General features: G+C 37.1%; 1 protein-coding gene across 21 annotated transcripts; it reads left to right on the plus strand.

The window, feature by feature from the left end:
- The first annotated feature begins 1,468 nt into the window (after positions 1-1,468).
- Positions 1,469-20,956, plus strand: LOC110891004 (pentatricopeptide repeat-containing protein At3g02330, mitochondrial). 21 transcript variants are annotated; one of them, XR_004872807.1, is made up of 14 exons: positions 1,469-1,632; positions 1,720-1,769; positions 3,088-3,116; positions 3,529-3,579; positions 3,925-4,014; positions 5,675-5,755; positions 11,363-11,483; positions 11,571-11,653; positions 11,748-11,774; positions 12,270-12,517; positions 12,674-13,045; positions 13,158-13,246; positions 13,455-13,572; positions 14,166-14,385. XR_004872807.1 is itself a non-coding variant. In XM_022138663.2 (7 exons), exon 7 carries the CDS (start codon positions 7,080-7,082, stop codon positions 9,735-9,737), a length of 2,658 nt encoding a protein of 885 aa, XP_021994355.1. In that variant the 5' UTR covers positions 1,469-1,632; positions 1,720-1,769; positions 3,088-3,116; positions 3,529-3,579; positions 3,925-4,014; positions 5,675-5,755; positions 7,013-7,079; the 3' UTR covers positions 9,738-9,977. The 21 variants fall into 21 exon arrangements, 3 of the variants coding, with proteins under 3 accessions (XP_021994355.1, XP_035835943.1, XP_035835944.1); XR_002564942.2 differs by lacking the exon at positions 11,571-11,653 and having other exon boundaries at positions 11,344-11,483; XR_004872804.1 differs by having other exon boundaries at positions 11,363-11,653.
- The last annotated feature ends 523 nt before the right edge of the window (positions 20,957-21,479 follow it).

Raw genomic sequence — 21,479 nt, forward strand, 5'->3', positions numbered from 1 at the left:
ACGAACCGCCTCCAGATCGAAACTCCAAGTACCCAAACCCCGTGATATTTGCGTTTGATCACTAGCGGGATTCTTTTTCAACGCCTTGCAATGTGACGCCAAATGTGCTCTCAAAGTAGAATTTGATGAGGCTGCAAGAAACGTCCCGCAATTTTTGCACCGCGCATTTTATTTATCATTCGACGTCTCGCATAGTCAAAATTCATCTAAAAAGTCGGATCCCTATTCGTGCTCAAGATCCTCTTCACAACCAACTCACTAGAAGCAGCACCAACACCAACCAAACCATGAGCACTCGAACTTGCTATTTGAAACATTTACAATTTGTGCGTTTTTTAATTTGTAAGTGGGTTTTTAGCTAGAAAAGAGTGGGACTAAAACAATACATCCAAGTATTATTTATACATGTGTGGGTCAAAAACCCACTACAAACCGAGCCAAACCGCTATATAACGATCATATGATCGTTCTTTTTGGTTGCCAACGGTAAAAATACATTATGTGGAGCTGGGCATTTTTTTGGGCTTAATTGGACCGGTTATCCGGTTTTTTCATTTGGAATATACAAATCGGTTACAAATTGACGGGCAATCTATAACCGATATCGGTTTTTCCTGTACCAGTTAATATTCAGTTTTGGTTTGTTAACCGGTTTTTTTAAACACCTCTATTCTTAACCTTTCCCCTCAATTTTACTTAGAGGTGCACAAACCAGTTAATTTTAATAATAGGTTCGGTCAACCGGTTAATTTGACTTTTTTACTTTAACCGGTTAAGGACGCCTAGGTTGAGGTATGCGCATATAATGTATATATGTGTGGGCCCTCGGGGGCAAAATTGAAATTGCACCAATTTTAACGTTATTTTATTAATTTCATGAAAATAATGTTAAAAGCGGCGGACGGTTAATCATGCATCATGTGGTGGAGTTGATAGCCGAAAGAAAAGGGGTTACATGCACTACTCGGCTTTTGTCCCGATTGCTAAGTGTTATGTGCCTTATGTCCAACACTTGATGCAAAACTACTATGAAGTCGAGAGTCTCATTGGAAGCTTATGTCCAACACTTGATGCAAAACTACTATGAGGTCGACAGTCTCACTGGAAGCAGCCTCTTTATTCTTACGGGGTAGAGGTAAGACTGTCTACATCTTACCCTCCTCAGACCCTACCTTAGCTTTGCTATTGGTGGGATTTACTGAGTATGATGATGATGACTTTAACCGGTTCCCATACTGAATATCAATAACCGTATACTAACATACGGTTAAAAATAACCACTAACCGGTTATTTCTCAATCGATTATTAACCAACCGGCTACGGTTTCAATCAATAATAACCGGTTACGATTAATTAATGTGCACCTCAAATATTTACTTGCCTTCAAATAAATTATGGAAAGAAATTTTGGTGAAGCCCAAAATGATTGATTATCCATTTATCCCTGGAGTGAATCTTTGAAGCCCTGTGTGAGTGGAGACTGTGGTCCATCATTCGGCCCAGCAAAAAAGTATGACCCAACACCTATTTATAATCTCTTAACACAAGTGTGTCCACCCTTTTCCTTTTAATACTTCTGTATTGTATACCAGATCTTTCTACTGCGACCATTGTTGCTGTTGCTGCCATAGGTTTGTACGAATTTCTTCTCTTTTGTGTTTTATTTTTCCTCAAATCTTTCATCAATTTCTTCTCTTTTGTGTTTCTGAAAACCCTAGGTTTCGAATTTGCTTTCGCAGCTGACAAGCGACTCAAGATCGCATTCAAGGTTTGATTTCTGTTGCCATTTTTCACATGTATGCTAATTTCAGTAGTAAAACAGCAACTGAATATAATTCTATTAATAATCAGAGCTTAATCGTACAAATACTTCATCTTCATAGAGATTACGAACTTATAACAGTGATTTTGCTTTCATAATTTGAGTGAAAAACTATAAGATCTACATGAATTTGAAGTTTATAGATCAATATTTACCTTCGAACTTATAACAGTGAGTGATTTTGAACTTTATATGGAATTCCCCCAATTTTCTTACTTCAATTATAATTTTATATTACTTTCTAATTTTTAACAAAAATTGTTACCTTATGGTGATTTAAGAGGCAGGGCCGGCCCTCTAAGAACCTGTTCGAGAGCTCCAAAAAACGTGCCCTTAGGCCTTAACGAAATTGGGTATTGAGCTCAATAAAGGTCTAAACCTAATGCAAATGGGCTAATAACTAATCTAACGCATAAGAATAGTTTTGTAAGTGAGCCTATGCTGGTGTTTGTATCTTAAATAGTGTGCCCTCCGAAATATCGGGCCCTAGCCGGTGGTCCTCCCGTCCACCCCCAGGGCCGGCCCTGTTAAGAGGGTAATGATATTACTTTCTGATGTCTTTGGTTATTTGTTCGGGTAAAAACCGGTTAGTCTTTAGCAATATTAATGAGGGTTTTCTAAGGAGGGAGCTTGCTTTTAGAAAGAAGATAGGCTGGAGTCAAAGATTTGAGAGAAAATTCGTAAATGGGTAAAAAAACGGCAGGTGTAAAATACATATACAAAACTGGGTTTTCTAAACAAAAAAACGGCAGGTTTCTAATGTGGGTTTCCTAAACTGAAAAATTTGTACCTTATAGTTTTTGAATGTGCAAAATTAACAAACTTTGTAGGTATAAAGTACATATTTTTTTCCGTTTAGAAGATAGAGATTTTTACTTCTGAGGTTGCTTAAAGCGTTTAAAGTTATGTGCAGAAGATTAAAATTTTATGTCTATGCTTAAATTTGTGGTATGTATGATTTTGGAATGTGTTAAAGTACCAAACTTTGTTGTTCTTTTCCAAACGTTAAAAGAATACTGTTATGCATATTACTTAATTATTAGTTAACCATGTATTATTAATTAGTAATAATTGGTTTGAGTTAAATTACTATATTCAATATTATATGAAGAATAGACTACGTATTTGGGCCAATGAATGTGGGTTTTTAATAGTAATGTATCTAGAGTTTTGAATTCTCTTCCTTTGTAGTAATTTGGAATGGTTGTATTGTCTTTTATTGATCTGACCTTTTCTTCTTTTTCTCATTTATTTTGCAAAATAGGTTCTGGAAAAACAACACAGTTAACCCAGGTAACTTCTAGGCCACATTTTTATTACTGTATCATTTAACCAAATTACTGGAACTACCACCCAAATATGTATCTGGTTTTTTATACCAAATAACAGGCTGGATAACGAATGCATCCTTAAAGTTTTGAGAAAAACAAAGTAATCTTTGGTTATTTATCTGATTTTGTAAATAAGAAATTGCCCAACGGTTAAAAAAAGTAAGAACTGTTCATTGTTCAGCAACCGAACTGAATACACATTTGGGGTACCTCTTTTATATCATCTCTTAATGTATCATATGATCATGTTTGTGAACCATCTACGATGTTGAATCATAACTTTATTTTGATGTCCAAATTTTTGCAATAATAAACAGTTTTTGAAATTCTAAGTTCTGGGATTGGGACAACTTTTTAACCTTTTCCTTTTTTAGGTAGCTTGGATCGTTTGAAGATTCTCTAAAGTTCGTTACTGTACTTTTAAGGTAGGTGTTAAGAACTTATGTTTTACGCCTTATTGAAGTTTTCTTTGTTTCTTTTGTGGTTTACTAAAATTTTTCTTAACTTTCCGTCTGGATATGCATACATGTTAGACACTAATACTATTATCGTGCTTCCTGTTATGCTAATTTTAGTCGTGTTTTAAGATGTCAAGCATAAGTATACTACGTTTTCAGTCGATGGGGATGTAATTTTTTTAAGTAAAAAGTCGGGTCAAATATACAGTATATATACGGGTTACTTTAACTTTTGACGCCGCCGCAACGCGCGGCGGGTCAAAATCCTAGTCTATATCTATATAATAAATATAATAATAATATTGCCATTAGGGCACAACAACAAAGAAAGAACCCTCCGATTGAGACGGCAGCAGCAGCAAGGATATTAGATCCGGGCTAAAATACCATCATCTGTCACAGGTATATATTTATCTTAAACTTCTTCGTTGTTTAATTATTGTTTCAGTTCAGTTGCTATAAAATATATTGTATGTATGATTTGGTGGTGTAATCTTAGTTTTGTTATTATTAACTGTTTATTTATTGACTCTGTGATCCTTGATGTATTTTGTAGTTTCTCTCGGTTGTATTCTTAAATGCGGGTTGCGATATCTAGCATCTTGCTATATGTCGTTTTTAACCTTTTAGCTTGGATGAATAAAAGTTTGATTGTTGTTGTTCAAGAAAAAAAAATTATTGACTCTGTGATGCATAATGATTATCAAATTGTCTTTAAAATAAACTAATTGTTATCGAAATTCGAAAATCACATCCTTATAGTGATAATGTTAAAGTTATGTTTCCATCCGTTTTTTAATCACTTAAAATGTTTTTACTCTTGTTTGTCTTCTCACAGTTTTTTTTTTTTTTTTTGATTTTTAACTAATGAAAAAATGATTAAGATGAATATTTAGGTTTTTGTGTTTTTGATTGTTTGGTTAATTTCATTATTAGTTTAAGTCAATAATGCTAACACTTAATTTCAAGGGAATAAATAAAATAATAAAAGGTAATATTCATTTAACTTGCACCATTCCTCCCTCTTCATAAGTCATATCTAGCTTTGGCTCCACTCTACATAAACAACCATTGCCCATTCATTAATGGAAGCTGTATATTGATATTTATATAATATCAATTTGAAACATATGTTGGCATCAAGGGTTGTATTACATGTTTTATGGGTTGTACTTAACATATATTGGCATCAAGGGTTGTACCATAAGTTTGATGAGTTGTACTTTTATTTTTGTTCTTTTATCTTTAAAATGCAAAACATATAAAGTGATTGGTTACAATCACTTTTAACCCATAAAAAATTTTTGTATTATGTTTTGGTCAAATTTAATTTTGCGAGTTAACATGCTACAACGTGCGTGTATGATTCAATGTTTTTACGCGTAGTTTTCCTATACAAAAAGCCGTCACAACGCGTGATTCTAGAACAACTTAGTTATTGTTTTCTATGTTTTACATTTAGAGTGATTGGTTCAACATTGTTTCATCGTCTACTTTTCGTTTGGTTTTATATTTCATTTTTTATTTCATTTTTTACACGAACCTTTTTGGTGTTGATCGTCGTTCACGGTGATATAATATTGGAGCTACTTAGCACGGTTTTACGCCTCCACCACAACATGGGGGTATATAATTTGCAACATATTTATGCATTATGATTTGTCACATAATTCTTAGTGGGTTGTATCAACTAAAGAAAAATTTGTATTTCATTTAAATACTATAAATAACTTTGTGAGTTAACACGGCGCAACGTGCGTGTGTGGTTAATCGATTTTACGTCGTTTATTTTTTCCGTTTGACAGGTTGATCGTAACGCTCGGATCCTAGACCGACTTATTTATTTTTTTATATGTTTTACGTTTTGTTTTAATTTATTCGTATTAACACGCTGCAACTTCATTGTTGGTGGTCGCTGATAGTAGTGTGGCATTGGCGTTCGTCCCCGCCGCAACGCGGGGGTCGTTAATACTAGTTGTATTTGTATTGCATCCTGTTAAAGTTGTTTTTTCGATGTTCACACACTTTTTTTATTGCATCGTGTTCACACTTTTTTTTTCAGTTCGGAAACTTGTAAAAAGCATTATCAACATAGATTTTCTAGCCCTCATTGTTGGAATTGGTGGTCTCGGAATTATGAAAGGTATTTTTTCTATGCTTTATTCACTTTGTTTCACACTATGATCCATGTATATATCTTTAGAAAACAATAGTGCATTGTTAGATCTATAAAATATATTATAAATGCCATAAACTTTTAACACTGTTAATGGACGCTAAATTTTTTTTTAGTAATAAATTTTGAAAAAGGGAAAGAGAAAGATTTTAAGTGCTGTAAGATTTAGGTGCTGTTTGTTTTTAAGTGACATCTGTAGAAGACGAGGTGGACCAAACCCATGCAGACTGTTTGTTTAACGTATGTAGACTGTTTGTCTTTTTAACGTATGTAGACTTCTAGAATAAACTGGTGGTGGTGTACGGACGGTGGTGGTGGTGGACGTTGGTGGTAGACGTTGGCGGTGGTGATGGACGGTGGTGGGTGGTGGACAGTGGACGGTGATGGTGGGTGGTGGTGTTTAACCATCTGCATATCTTAGAAGTGGCTGGGCCAAGTCTGCACCAAGAAGAGCTCGCACATATGTTTTTTAATGAAACGTCTTCGGAAAAACAAACAGTGGATGTCTGTGCGGCGCAGATAGAAGAGCTTGCGCAGATCTTTATTAGAAAAACAAACACCACCTTAGGTTATATTACTTTTTATATTTTACTTGGAATTTTTAGTTGGAATTTACGTGTGCTAGAAACTGGTTCGAGATGGATAATCTCCCAAGAATTTAGACAAGAACAAGACAATAAATTTTAACTATAAATTTGCAATGCCTTTTATAGGCTTACAATTAAAATAACCGAAAGGAAGTTAGTGACCACCAAACAATGTAGAAAATAACTAACATGAAACATATAAGTTGCAGCATAGAGTATGCATATGACGACGCATACTTATGTTAGGGCTACATGGGTGAGTGTAGTGTGGGTGGATAGAGTATTGACTAGTTGGGCAGGTATCAACACATGAGATTGCATTGCTTAAGCCTTAACGTATAATTTGTACGGAGTCAGTCTTTTAAGTTCTAGCTGTTGGAAGAATATCCTATATTTTGATCGTATTTTATGCATTTATCACTATGAAGGTTCGATAAGCTCAAACCGTGAAACCAAACCGAAGCCAACCGTTAGTAGTGGTTTGGTTTGGTTTGGTTGTAATTTACAATGGCTTCTTTTTCGTTTACAATAGTCATCAACTGGTTCATTTGAGTATACATACTAACACTACTGATATGTTTATAAAGTCGGATATAGTTTTTATTATTTAATCAAAGTCATTATTTGGTTTATACAGATTGCCCAGTTACTCTCAACCGATAGCATACGCAGAGGAATGCCTAAGGGGCTAAACTGCGCCACAGATGTTTAAGTCACTCGTCATCTCTCACACCCGTACCTGTTTCAAAACAATCATCCCATTTTGCCCCAAACATTACTCTACACAAACACATACATTTGACAACTTCCACAACCCAAAAGTTTCAAAACCCTTGACCACTTTTGTCAAAAGAACATTCTCCCACATATACCAACAATGTTCATATCAAAAGACCCTCGATCAAGGAAAACAAGCACATGCTCACATGATTGCATCCGGGTTTGTACCCACTATCTTCGTGACAAATTGTTTGATCCAAATGTACATCAAATGTTCGAATATGTATTATGCCCACAAGGTTTTCGACGAAATGCCTCAAAGAGACACAATTTCTTGGAACGCTATGGTTTTCGGGTATGCCGGGATTGGAAACATGGGTATTGCTCAGAACATGTTTGATTCAATGCCTGAGAGAGATGTGGTTTCGTGGAACTCTTTGATTTCAGGATACTTACAGAACGGTAATTGTGCGGAATCGGTTGATATTTTTACGCGAATCCTAAGAGAGGGTGCGGCGTTGGATGCCACCACATTTGCTGTGGTTTTGAAGGCATGTTTAGGTTTGGAGGATTATGGTTTAGGGGTTCAAGTTCACGGACTTCTTATTCAAACTGGGTTTGTTTACGATGTGGTGGCAGGGAGCGCAACGGTTGATATGTACGCAAAATGCAAGAAACTGAAGGAATCAATAACCTTTTTCAATGAAATGCCTGTGAAGAATTGGGTGTCATGGAGCGCGTTGATCGCTGGTTGCGTACAAAATGATGAGCTTTTATGCGGTTTGGAACTATTCAAAAATATGCAAAAAGAAGGGTTAGGAGTTAGCCAATCAACATACGCTAGTCTTTTTCGGTCATGTGCAGGCTTGACCGCACTAAATTTCGGGTCTCAATTACACGGTCATTCTCTAAAGATGAATTTCGGTTCTGATTTGATAGTAGGAACCGCAACTTTGGATATGTACGCGAAATGTGACAGGTTAAGCGACGCAAAAAAACTGTTTCGCACGTTATCAGTTCGTAATCGACAGTCATACAACGCGATTATTATAGGTTGCACGCGTGTTGGTGAAGCTTTTGAAGCATTGCAGCTGTTTCGTAATCTAATGTGCACCGATCTTGGTTTTGATGAGATTAGTTTATCAGGTGCGTTTAGCGCGTGTGCGGTGATTAAAGCGTATACCTTTGGGGTGGGATTACACGGGTTGACAATCAAGAGTATGTTGCAGTCCAACGTGTGCGTTGAAAATGCCATGCTTGATATGTACGGAAAATGTGGAGCTCTGACGGAAGCACGCCGCGTGTTTGACGACATGCGGATAAGAGATGCGGTTTCTTGGAATGCGATTATTGCTGCTTATGAGCAAAACGGTAACGTAGATGAAACACTTGAACTTCTTGTTTCGATGCTGGGTTCGGGTCTAGAACCCGACGAGTTCACTTTCGGTAGTGTGTTAAAAGCGTGTGCGGGTCTGAAAGCTTTAAACTACGGAACGGAAATTCACGGTAGAATAGTTAAATCGGGGATGGGTTTGGAATCTTTTGTCGGAAGCGCGCTTGTAGATATGTATTGCAAATGCGCGAGAATCGAAGATGCCGAAAAGCTTCATGAACGAATGTCGGAACAAACAATGGTGGCATGGAATGCGATCATTTCGGGATTCTCGGATCAAGAACAAAGTGAAGAAGCGCAAAAATTCTTTTCCCGGATGTTACAATCCGGAACAAAACCCGACAACTTCACATTTGCAACGGTTCTTGACACGTGTGCGAATCTCGCAACCATCAGTTTAGGAAGACAGATACACGGTCAAATCATTAAACAAGAAATGCAAACCGATGTGTTCATTTGCAGCACACTTGTTGATATGTATTCAAAGTGCGGCAACATGCACGATTCACGATTAATGTTTGACAAGTCAACTAATAAAGATTTCGTCACATGGAACGCGATGATTTGCGGATACGCTAACCACGGACATGCAAACGATGCGATAAGTATTTTCGAGTCCATGAAACTAAACAATGTGAAACCGAACCATGCGACTTTTGTGTCGGTCCTAAGAGCGTGTGCGCATATGGGCCAAGTGGAAAGAGGGTTAGAATACTTCAACTCGATGTGGAACAATTACAAGCTAAACCCTCAATTAGAACATTACTCGTGCATGGTGGATATATTAGGCCGGTCGGGTCAAGTCAACAAGGCGTTAAATCTTATTAACGACATGGCGATCGAACCCGATGATGTTATATGGAGAACCTTACTTGGTATATGCAAGTTACAGAAGAATGTGGAGGTGGCTGAGACGGCTGCAAGTCGGCTTATTCAGCTGGACCCACAAGATTCAAGCACGTATGTACTGTTGGCGAATATTTACGCTGATGCAGGGATGTGGGAAAAGGTCTCGAAGATTAGAAAGAGTATGAGACGTGTTGGGTTGAAGAAAGAACCCGGTTGCAGCTGGATTGAGGTGAAATCCGAGCTGCATATGTTTGTTATTGCGGATAAAGCGCACCCGAGATGCAACGAGATTTATGACAAGTTGGACGAGTTAGTTGGTGAGATGACATGGTCTCGATGTGTGAATGATGCCGAGGGACCAGAAGATGAACGTGCGGCTTGTTTCACGAGTTATGCGTAGCGTGTCTTACGAATGAGTCGATATGCGTAATTTTTTTAGACGAAATGCAAAATTTTGATTTACATACATGTAAGAGTTAATTGCCATTTTCGCCCCTGAGGTTTGAGCACATTTGCCATTTTCGTCCAAAATGACAGTTTGGTACCATTTTGCCCCTCACGTTTGGCCATTTTTGGCATTTTCATCCAAATCTCTAACCTAGTTAAAAAGTTCTGTTAAATGAGAATTTTTTTAATTTAATTTTTTATATTTACTCTATAAAATACAATTGTTTAATTTAATTTTTTAAAAAGTTCTCTAAAATAATTGTTTATTATATTTTATAGAGTAAATATAAAAAATTAAAGAGTTAATTACCGTTTCGACCCGTACCGATTCGACGCGAACCGTTTCGACCCGTACCGTTTCGACCCGTACCGTTTCGACCCGTACCGTTTCGAGCTGAACCGTTTCGACGCGAACCGTTTCGACCCGTACCGTTTCAACACGGGGTGTTACAACAAATCATTGGACACTTCAATTGAAGGTACAACATAATTGAATTTAGGAATCAAGTTCCTTAGTATATTCTCTACAACAGTTTGGTCTCCAATCTTCTCACCATATGACTGTTGTTTTCTTTCAATGGCCATGACCCTGGAGAAGTAATCATCAACGGACTCGCGTTCTGTCATGCTCAAGTTTTCAAAATCTGTCCATAACCCCTGCAACTTAAAGGCCTTCAATTTGGTTTGATCCGTCTCTGATTCAGTCACACCATTCTGGATCAGGTCCCAAAGATCACGAAATCTTAGTATTATCTTCACTCTTATACTCCAATACTCATAACCCTCTCCCTTAAAGATAGGAATATGGGTAGGAGTCATTGAAAGAGCATTAACTTGAATAGCCATGAAGATGATCCAGAGTCGAAGTACACAAGAGAGCACTAGAGGCTCTGATACCACTTGTGTTGCTATTTTAACACAAGATAGCACTAGAGGCTTCTTATTCACTAAAATCTCAAGATTGTACGTACATAATGAAAAGTAAAAAAGCAACATTAAATAGCAAGATTCAAACGGCTAAAACCACTAAACCCGGACTATCATAACAGACTTGGCCATAAGCCTTTTTCAAAATAAAGCACAAAAGTAGGAACGACCTAAAACGGCATATTTGACGAAGCCAGCATGAACTCAACACGGGCAAAACAAGTTTGAATTAACTTTTGACAGATACACCTGATATTCAACATGTATCGAGTAATCAGGTGTCCTAAATAAATGAATATTCAGATATCTTCTATATAACTATATAAAGTATCTCCTATGTCTACAAATGTAATTTCCTATCATATTTTTAAGATGGCATACCAAAAGGTAGAACAAATTCCTATATTTTTACAATTTTCTTCCTTTTTTGCCCCTACTCACACACACAAAATCATTTTCTTACCTGCCCAACAGAACAGACGTCCTCATAATCAAACCCCACATTCAATAAGGAATTCCAAAGATGTTCCTCATTATTTTTCATTTTCCATCCCACCCCTGTTAAGTTGTGTTCCAGCGTCTTTGAGTTTTCATTTTCCTTTCATGCTCCCCAGATACTAAACTCGATCTAGGTTGTTTTGTTTGTTGCAGGAGGAAAGGTTAAGCATGTGAACGACCAGGTCTCGGTGGTCTGCAAGGGAGGTGATGATGGTGGTTGTTCTGCTTCTTCAATTCAAAATACACAATAAAGACAAGATTCTATTCTTTTATTGTAAGTTTAATTTAATAAGCCCCTTTCAATTGAGGCCTGGTTGAATCCAATGGTCAACCCATTATTTGGGGAATTTTATCATGTTAGGGTTCGACATCATTTGGGATCATCGTCAATCGTTTAGGGTTCGAGAATCAAAACCCGTAAATGTTAGAAGTCATTCGTTCAGGGTTATAATCGTGCCTCTCAATTGGGTTGTCTGATGTTCTTAGTTGTGTACATCTTCATTTTTAAATTTAATTGTTATGCTTTGATTTGTTTCAGGCCGATGCAACCAAGAACGTGGTTCTGGTTAGTTTCTCTTTTATTTAGAGCTTGAGAAATGTAGTAGCATGTATGTAGGGGTGTTAAAAAGCTCTTTGTAACCGGCTGAGCCGACTAAACCGAAGCAAGTCGACCGGTTTGAAACTTATTATTTATCTTTTTTTTTTTCACTTTTAAGCTTGTGGTTATGTGTATGTATCTTAATTATTGATCATCTTTATCAATTTAACTTTTTGATACAAACCAAGGATATTGAAAAGAAAACACTCATCCAAATTGTCGAAACTTGTTTACTTGTTTTTCGAAACAATAGTTAGTAGTCTAGCCTAGAGTTTTTCGTTATAACCGGCTGAAGTGGACCATGAGCAACCTTAGTAGTATGATGAAACAATACCTATATTTTAAAAGGAGATGTTCTTGATTTAGTGTTCACATTGGGCTATTGTATTAATATTGTGGAAGTATGATAACAGTATGAACTATGTATGTGTTAGATTGGTGTAAAGTTTTGTTCTTGCTCAGGAAATAAAGAAAAGTGATGATTCTGAAGAGACACTGCTTGAAAACAAAAGGCTTGAGGTGGAGGCAGTAGAAAAGCTGAAAAGCTGGTAAAACGGAAGAAGAGATATTGATTCACATGTTTCAACTATTTAAATTGAATGCCAAAGGATGAGCCAACCGCACTTGATATAAAAAAGGACCCTGAAGGCATGTGAAATGATGAAGATGGTATAAAAGATTCATGGGAAGATGAAGATGAACCCTCTCTGGTACAATTTATATATGCTATTAACATAATGATTTGAAAATCTCGCTTCGAACTGCCTGTTCTTCTAAATTCAAGTATGCTTAAATTGAAACATATTCTTTATGTGATGTTACAATATTTTTCCTTCAACATGTATCCACCACCTCCTGTTGTGAAGGCCCTAAAGAAGTCAACAGTCGAAGAAAAAAGGATAGCTGTTGTTGAAGTAGCAAAAGAGGTGCCATTAAATCCTTAAACAAGCTTTGTATTTCAGGCTCGATAACTAAACGAATATGGAAGTATAAATGGCTTCATAAAGTTTTGGATTTAATATGTTGATCGACTGTGGTTTCTTGACACATACACTGGAGGATGCAGAGTTCATCGCGATATAAAGGTAACTAAGCCATTTAATGTTGCTTTTTCTAATAGTCTGTGGTGATTTTACTGTTTAGATTTCGGCAGCCTCACGCAACTCGAACTGGGTTCGTTGGCCTTACACCGAGCCCTGATCAACTGGATGCATTGATACAGAAAGCGGATACTAATAGTAATGGTTTTGTGCATTATTGATACTGTATTATCTTGCACTACACATTTGGATAATTGAGATTCTCATAATACCATTTAATATTATGTGCAACTAACAATTACGTGAACAGGTACGCAGTAGAGTTTTCGACCAGTCGGAAACCGCAAATGCTCCACTTGGCAAGGGTTTGATCCAATTGGGGATTGTCGGATCCAACTGGTATAACACTTGATCCACTAATTTAATGCATTGACCCATATAAGTTGGTTAATTCTTGGATCGTTCCACTAAAAAAGGAGTTGTCTTCATAATTTCTTGCCATATTTCTACCCGCCATATTGTTTTCTTGGCTTCTCTCTTTGTTGTATGAGATTTTGTGCTTACATATGAAATACAAATTATGCAAGTGACTGTTGAGTGTTGGCAGGCAACAAAGATTATGGGAGTCATAAAGGCGATTATTTTCTCTGGATCAAAACAAGGGCAGGATATGCAAATCTGGAATGGGATAAACGGACAAGTTTTAATTTCAGCAACTTCCCGATGTAATTCTTATCTTTATTTATTTTTTGTATTGTACTGCTATATGCCTGAGCATCTTCCTCAGGCCTACTCTTGTTTCGTATAAAATCGCCTTTTTCTCAAAAAAATAAAAGCTTTTAGAAAGTGATTTGGTCTATGACAACAATGTTTAAAGAGTAAAGATATGATAAAGTTGATTTCATCAATACGTTTTTTTTATTAATTTGAAGATGGTTAGTTTTTTTTTTATTTAACTTGAGTGGTTTAATTGGTATATTCTAAGCCAGGTTCAACTCGATGTGGCATATTCAAAGATTTAACTTGACCGGTTAATGGTTGGAAAGACAATCGTTGTGGTTGCGCATTGGTTATCCACTATACGAAAAGTTGATTCGATAGCGGTTATTCAAAGATTTGGATGATTGTTATAGTAATATTTTATTAATCATAAATAATGCATTAGTTATATTAAGGATTTGTAAAACAAAATGGACAAAGAAGTGTTTGCGCTCAATCTGACCTTACCCGGTTCGTGTTGACTGTCACAAAATTAATTTTTTCAACTTAACCAGTTTTGACCCGTTACTATTTACTAAATCTTCTTTCTTTATTGCAGGTGGAACCGAATTTTGGGTTTGTGCAGAAGAAAAGGGATGATGTGGCATTTTCACCTGTTGATCAATTTTTGCAGGTTCTTATTTTTTTTAGCAGTTTAGTTTTGTTCTTATAATTTTTAAGCTGATTAAACAACTTTCTAAATTTTGTTTTCTTGTGGAGTTTGAAAAAGGCACTTTGAATACTCCATTTAGACAATATTATAAAAGTATTATAGAAAATGCTGCTTCAAACAACACCACATTTGATGTGGCATTTACACCAAGTCTTAGAATTTTTGTAATCGGAATTGGACATTTTGGTTTCACTTAAGAATTTTTTTTACGGTAATTCTTATGTATTAGCTTTGTGTTTTAACCACTTCACACAACACAACATTTGATGACATTTTTCATGATAGTTTAACCATGGACCGGTCAAAACGCCCGAAAGCATTATCTTTTCAAACTAATTTTACATATATACACACACAATGTATATATGATTTTTTTAACATTTATAGGTTTGAATTATGTTCTCGGCCCATATTGTCGACTCCGCCGCAACGCGCGGGTTTCCCACTAGTATTTTGATAAATATTTATTTTAATAAACTGATTAAGAAGGGTTTAATGCTTTATGGATTAGAAATAGGTCTAATCCTTTTGGTATCTCCTACATTATTCCTTTTTAAGTTCAAAATTTTCTTTCATTTTACTAAATTATCCGGTAGTAACAAATCTTAAGATGGGTCACTTTATTAATAAACAACTTGTTCAAAAATGAAAAAATAAAGTCACACGAATTGATGTAAATACCATCTTAGGCCTAGATCAGGACGATGCTAGAGCCGGCCCAGAAATAAATAAGGCCCCAAACCATATACGAAAGCCCAAGATTTTAGGCTTAATGTTGTTTCAATGGGCGAGTAAGTAAGGCCCAACACTAATACAAAATACAAATCTTATCTAGCACACAATAACAAACAACTCCTGCAACCAAAAAGTTATTAACTTGTGTGGTTTAATGGTGTACTATGATCTTAGTTTTGGTATTAACTTGGTTCTTGACTGTGTGATTACTGATGATTATAAAAGTGTCTTTAAAATAAACTTAGTGTGATCAAAGATGTGTCAGGGTGACTCAAGAGGAGTAAAATAAAGCAAGGGCCTTCTTCAGGCCCGAAATTCTAGAAGAAAAAAAATTATATGTATACACAAATACAAAGATGAGGGTGAACGAAGTGGTGCGGTAAACACAGCGGCAAAGCGGTTTACCGAGGGCTAACACTGCCGTCGTCTGTGTTTACCGCTCGGTGAACATGGATGATCGGTGAACCTTTACTGACACGGTGAGAGGGAGGGAAAGGGGGAGAGAGAGGGTGTGTGGTGGGGTCCATTTCTTCTCAACCAATCACACAGTTTTCCTTTTTTTAAATAGTTTACCTAAACCCCATTAGGTAAGCCATCGCCAACGTTTGTTAGCATTAGGTAAACAATTTAGGTGAATTGACGTGACACTGTCTGATTGGGTGAATGAGGAGTTTACCTATTCCAAATAGGTAACCACTCCCTTCACCCTGATGCTTGAACTATAGGAACAAAGCAATTTTTTTTTCCGAAAAGGCCCGTATACGTTATCCACTTTCGCCCCCAACAAGTTTGAGACGCATGACTCTTGTTTGTCTTTTCGCGAAAGTTAAGGTTTTTGATTTTCGACTATGAAAAAATGATTAACATGAATATATTAAGGTTTTTGTGTTTTGATTGTTCCCTTATCGACTATGAAAAAATGATTAAGATGAATATTAAGGTTTTTGTGTTTTGATTGTTCCCTTAATTTCAAGGGAATAACAAAGGAAATATTAATGTTGTTTACCTATAACTAACCGTCCAGCCATCTTCATTTAATTTGCACCATTCCTCCCTCTTCGTAAGTCATGTCTAGCTTTGTCTACTACACTATATAAACAACCATTGTCCATTCATTGATGATGGTTGTATATTGATATTGTATTTGTATTTGTATTTGTATTGCATCATCGTGTTAAAGTTGTTTTTTTTCCTATGTGCATACTTTTTTTACTGTGAATATGTTTGGATTGATCTTCCAACATATGAATTTACGCCATGGAAGAACTCCCTTTGTGTATATAGAACTTTTTTCCGAACCTGTAAAACGCATTATCAACATAGATAGTCTACCGCTCATTGTTGGAATTGGTGGTCTCGGAATTATAAAAGGTAATTTTTCTATTCTTTTATCCAATTTTGAAGGGGTATGGTCCTAAATCTCGCGTCAACTGACCGCGAGTGACCATTACCCGTATCAAAATACCCCCACCAGCAAGGAACTTATCTGCGTCCGTGCGGGCATGCACGAACGCATCCTTCGAATCCAATCGGTCTGAGGATAAGAAGAAGCCTTACCTTGTGTATGAAAACGGATATACATAACGATGCGGCTGGCACCGCATCATGTGGACATTTTCGTCACGACAAGGGATCTGGGCAACAGCAACAGTCACCACAGACGGAGATGCGGCTCGGCACCGCATCCCGCATATGTCTTTGTCAAAACATGAAACGCGGGAACGTCAAAGGTTACCGCAGGCAGCGATGCGGCCTGCACCGCATCCTACCCATAAGGCAAGTGGGACTGACACCACAGAGCAAGTGGCATCACTAGCAGTCGCCTGTCAGGCCATACGTAAGCAACGGACTGATACCGCAGTAGGGCGTGGCTTCAACTCCACAACCGACAAGTCTGACACCCCTGCAAAGGGGCAACACGTCGTCAGTCCGTCCCTTCAACCCCTCCTTCACTCCTCGGCTATAAATACCAACCCCAAATCAGGTTTGAGGTATCTCTCCACAACTCTCTCACTACTACTACTATCACACTTTGCTTCCCAAGCAAATTACTGATTCTTACACCGGAGAGTGGTAACAAGGAGCACCCCCCCACCCCATCCTCCTTGTTACGAGTCACGGCTTGTTTCCTTGTGCAGGAGATCAACCGGCGGACGATCCAGCCAGCGATCATCGAGAGAAAGGGATTAACCCTTCTTGACGAGACCAGTGAGTTACCCCCCCCCCCCCCCCCGGTTAACCCATGTTTCATCAAGTTTGTTTCACATTATGTGAAACACCCGACAAAATTTATAAATTATAAAATCATAGCGATAGTAAAAAAAAGAGAAAAATACCCGGATAGTCCCTGTGGTTTCGCCTTTTTTCACCTATAGTCCCCAACTTTCTAAAACTACCTGGATAGTCCCCAAGTTTTCATTTTTTGTTCCCGGATAGTCCCTGGGTCTAACTTCAGTTACTTTTCTCTGTTAAAATGATGTGAAATGACAAAAATACCCTTTCCTTAAAAGGCCAAACCATAGGGACTATCCGGGCATCTTATTCATTTTTATTTATAAAACCCCACCACCACACTTCATCTTCAACCTCCACCCACCATCACCCTCCTCCACCCTCCAATATCAACCCGAGCCGGAACCGAACCGAGTTACACCAAGACCTAAACTGAACCGAATCACCACTCGAGCCGGAGTCACCACCATTGCAACGAATCGAACAAAAATGACTAAAATGAAACTGACCGGAGACTGAACCGAGTAAACTCAAAACTAAAACCTGAACCAAGACTAACCTGCACCGGAATCACTTGTCAGAAACTGAACCGAGACTCGAACTGGAACCGAACATTGAATCTGATCCGAGTAGAAACTGAACCTAGTATCAAACCGAGACACGAGCCGAGACTCCAAACCTGGACCGACGAGACCCTGAGTTGAACTAGATGAAACCAAAAGTTGAAGTCCGTATGAACCAAAGCCGCTGCGAGCGGCGCTGCTGTTTCCGGAACGCCACCACCGTCTACCATCGTCGTCTCCATCGACCACCACTATCGACACCACCTGTAAATCACGTAAGGAACCAGAAAAGGGGTGGATCCAAAAGGATCTAATGAAAAACGAGATGAAGAAGATGACGAGTTCAGATGTTACCGGAGTGAACCTGTTGAAACGCGGCTGCCGGAGCTGAAAGTGTCATCCCTGCAGCTCGAATCGGAAAACCGACGCTGGAAAAGGTCTCGGGAGGTGCGGTTTAAGGGGGTACACCCTGGTTCCACCATGAAAAACGGCCGGAAAACCCTGGTTCCACCGTGAGTCGCCGGACTTTCGCCGGAATTGGAGAGGGAGAGAGAGAGGGTGATGGTGGAGGGTGGAGGAGGGTGATGGTGTGTGGAGGTTGAAGATGAAGTGTGGTGGTGGGGTTTTATAAATAAAAAGAGAAAAATACCTGGATAGTCCCTGTGGTTTGGCCTTTTAAGAAAAGGGTATTTTTGTCATTTCACATCATTTTAACAGAGAAAAATAACTGAAGTTAGACCCAGGGACTATCCGGGAACAAAAAATGAAAACTTGGGGACTATTCAGGTAGTTTTAGAAAGTTGGGGACTATAGGTGAAAAAAAGCGAAACCACAGGGACTATCCGGGCATTTTTCTCTAAAAAAAATAAAAACATTGCGTTGAAATATGTTATAGTAAACATAAGAAAAAATTAAATTACAAACTTAAGTTATAAAGTAATATGAATATAGGGGAGGGTTTAAATGAGAACGCTAAATATTGTGAGAACCGTGATAACGAATTAAAAACCACGAGAACTTTGTCAAAAACAAGTCAAATTCAAAATTTCTTATTACACTTATCATTATTGTTCGAATACAATCTTAGAAATTAAATTTACACGTTAAAATTTACGTGAATTCGTAAATAAAGAAAATTTACACATATGTAAGTTTGTCATTTACACATGTGTAAATTTGTTATATTTACACATGCGTAAAAAATCTAGTAAGAGTGATTTTGAGAGAAGAAATGAATTAAATGATGTTGTAAATTCTTTTTTGATGTTTATTTTAATTACAATGAAGTATGTATTAAAAAAAATCCGTTTTGATTGGTTTTTTTCATTCGTTCTCACGGTCCTCGCAATGTTTAGCGTTCTCAAGATAACCCTTCCCTATGAATATATATATAAAGATACATACGGTTTATGGAAAATAATAATAATAGTTAAATAAATTTAGTTAACATGAATAAAATAAAATAAAAATAAAGGATAAGAATACAGTACCTTGAGCCCCAAGATTTGAGGATACATCAAGGAGTTAGTGAGTCACTCAAACTTGGAACACATGATGATAAGAAAATTCTTTTACCTTAGTTAGTAAGAAAAACAAGATAAAAAAAAATAAATCCCAATTAAAAATATCCAAGACTCAGAAACCTTTCAAACCTCACATCAATGTTTTTAGGATCGGATCGAATATTAAACCGGTCACCTTAGTGGTCCACTGGTTGGACTAGTCCAACCGGTCCGACCACATTTAAGAACCGAAAACGTTATAAATATTATATCATACATATTGAATTAATAAACAAGTAAAAAACTAAACAAAATATTTTCGTTTTTATTATGTAGTTTAGTTTCATTACTGTAGTAAAGTACAAATAAAGTGTTGTCAAGTCTCTGTAGACTTGGAATAAAAAGTTGGGCTAGTTGGCTATAGTCTCAATTTTTTTAAATAAGATACAGTTCCTTCCATCTCTCTCACATTTAACCAATATCCATTGTTGTTGTTGAAGAGTCTAGCCGGAAAAAAATCTGGTGACAATACTCTCGCTTTCTTCCCTCCCCGCGAGCTCTACTGCCTCCGGCCATCCTTCCAGCTTGGCAGCGTATGTCCAGATCTTGACTTCTAACATTTCGTTTGTCTAGATCTGAGCTCTGTCAACGAGATTCACCCCTAATTTGTTCAGATCTAGTTAGCGACATTAACAGACACCCTCCTTTTGTTAGGAGATTGAACCAATTAAAAAATAAAGAAAAAACAAACAATCCGGGCCGACCTCTCGTGATGAACCGCCGGCCCAACAGCCCGGTCCCTGGCTCGACCACCGGCTCAATGTTGAAACGGTCTAACATGCTGAACCGGCCCGGTAAAGTTTCCGGAACCTTACCCGACCGATCCGGTCCGTGTCTGAAAACGTTGCCTAATATATATCTAATGCCTCATAGCCAATATAAATATTTTACCACTTCAACTTTTGAACCTCTGGTCAAGCCTGTTCACAACCATCAAGTTGGTCAACCACAAATAAACTACCAACAACTATTAAAGGATATTTACAAACGTTCGCAAATGAGTTGACATCGCTTTGGAACATTAAAAGGTATGGACTCTTAAATAACCTTATGTGTACGAATTTGGGTTTCCACTACCTCGTAGTTGATAATTTAGATTCACTATTGTATGCTTTTGCGATCTTCAAGATTTTGTATTATTATATTTAAATTTAAATATATAGTTATATTGTTTTAGAAAATATTAATTATGACTCACTAAATTACTGATTGTGTCACACCGAAAGGTGACGCGCTAAAAAACTGAATGTGACTATGTGACACACTGAATGTAAACTGACTACGCATTGAACTACTGAATGTGACGCACTGAAGGTGACTGACTGAATATGTGTTATATATATTGTCTGATATATAAATATTGTTAAGAAAATATATTGCATCATTGTTGTCCCACTGAGTTCAGGCATACATTTGCCTTCTTATGTACGTTAGGTTTCAAGGATATTCGAGAAGACTTGGATGGATGGTTCGAGAGATTAAAGACGCACATGGATTTTCATAAAATTTTAAAATGTTGTACAGTATTTTGACTCATTTAAAATAATGTAAAGTTTTACAAATTTATGAAATGATGTTTTAAGCTCCGATGTACTATGACACATCAACCCAAACCGGGTTGAGGTGTTACATTATGATCCATGTCGAATATGACATATCTATCGTTAACAAAACAATATTGCATTGTTAGATCTATAAAATATAGTATAAAAACTAGGGGTGTGAATTTCTGACACGACCCGAAAACAAGACACGAATCTAACACGAAATTCGCCGGTTTAGGTTTAGTTTAAACGCGTTCAAGTGACTTTCGGGTTGAACCCGCGAACCCATTTAGGTTAACGGGTCGGGTTCGGGTCAACCCGGTCAGGTTAGCGGGTTAACCCGTTTAACACATTTGTATTATATTATATTTTTTACAATGTATTTTATGTTAGAAATTAAATAAGGTATTTATTTTATGCCATAATTATAATTTAAAAGAGATATTAACATAAGATTTTACAACTTAAATATAATTGTGTTATATGCATTTGTGTTTTTTTACTAAATTTTAATTTTAATGTATTAAAATCAGAAAAAAAAAATTGAGTTGAATGGGTCGTGTT

This window comes from Helianthus annuus, chromosome 11 (genome assembly GCF_002127325.2).
Source record: "Helianthus annuus cultivar XRQ/B chromosome 11, HanXRQr2.0-SUNRISE, whole genome shotgun sequence".
NCBI lineage: Eukaryota > Viridiplantae > Streptophyta > Magnoliopsida > Asterales > Asteraceae > Helianthus > Helianthus annuus.

Excerpts from the sequence above, each read along its gene's own strand:
- LOC110891004 (XM_022138663.2), top strand. The coding sequence starts at position 7,080 with ATGTTTAAGTCACTCGTCATCTCTCACACCCGTACCTGTTTCAAAACA.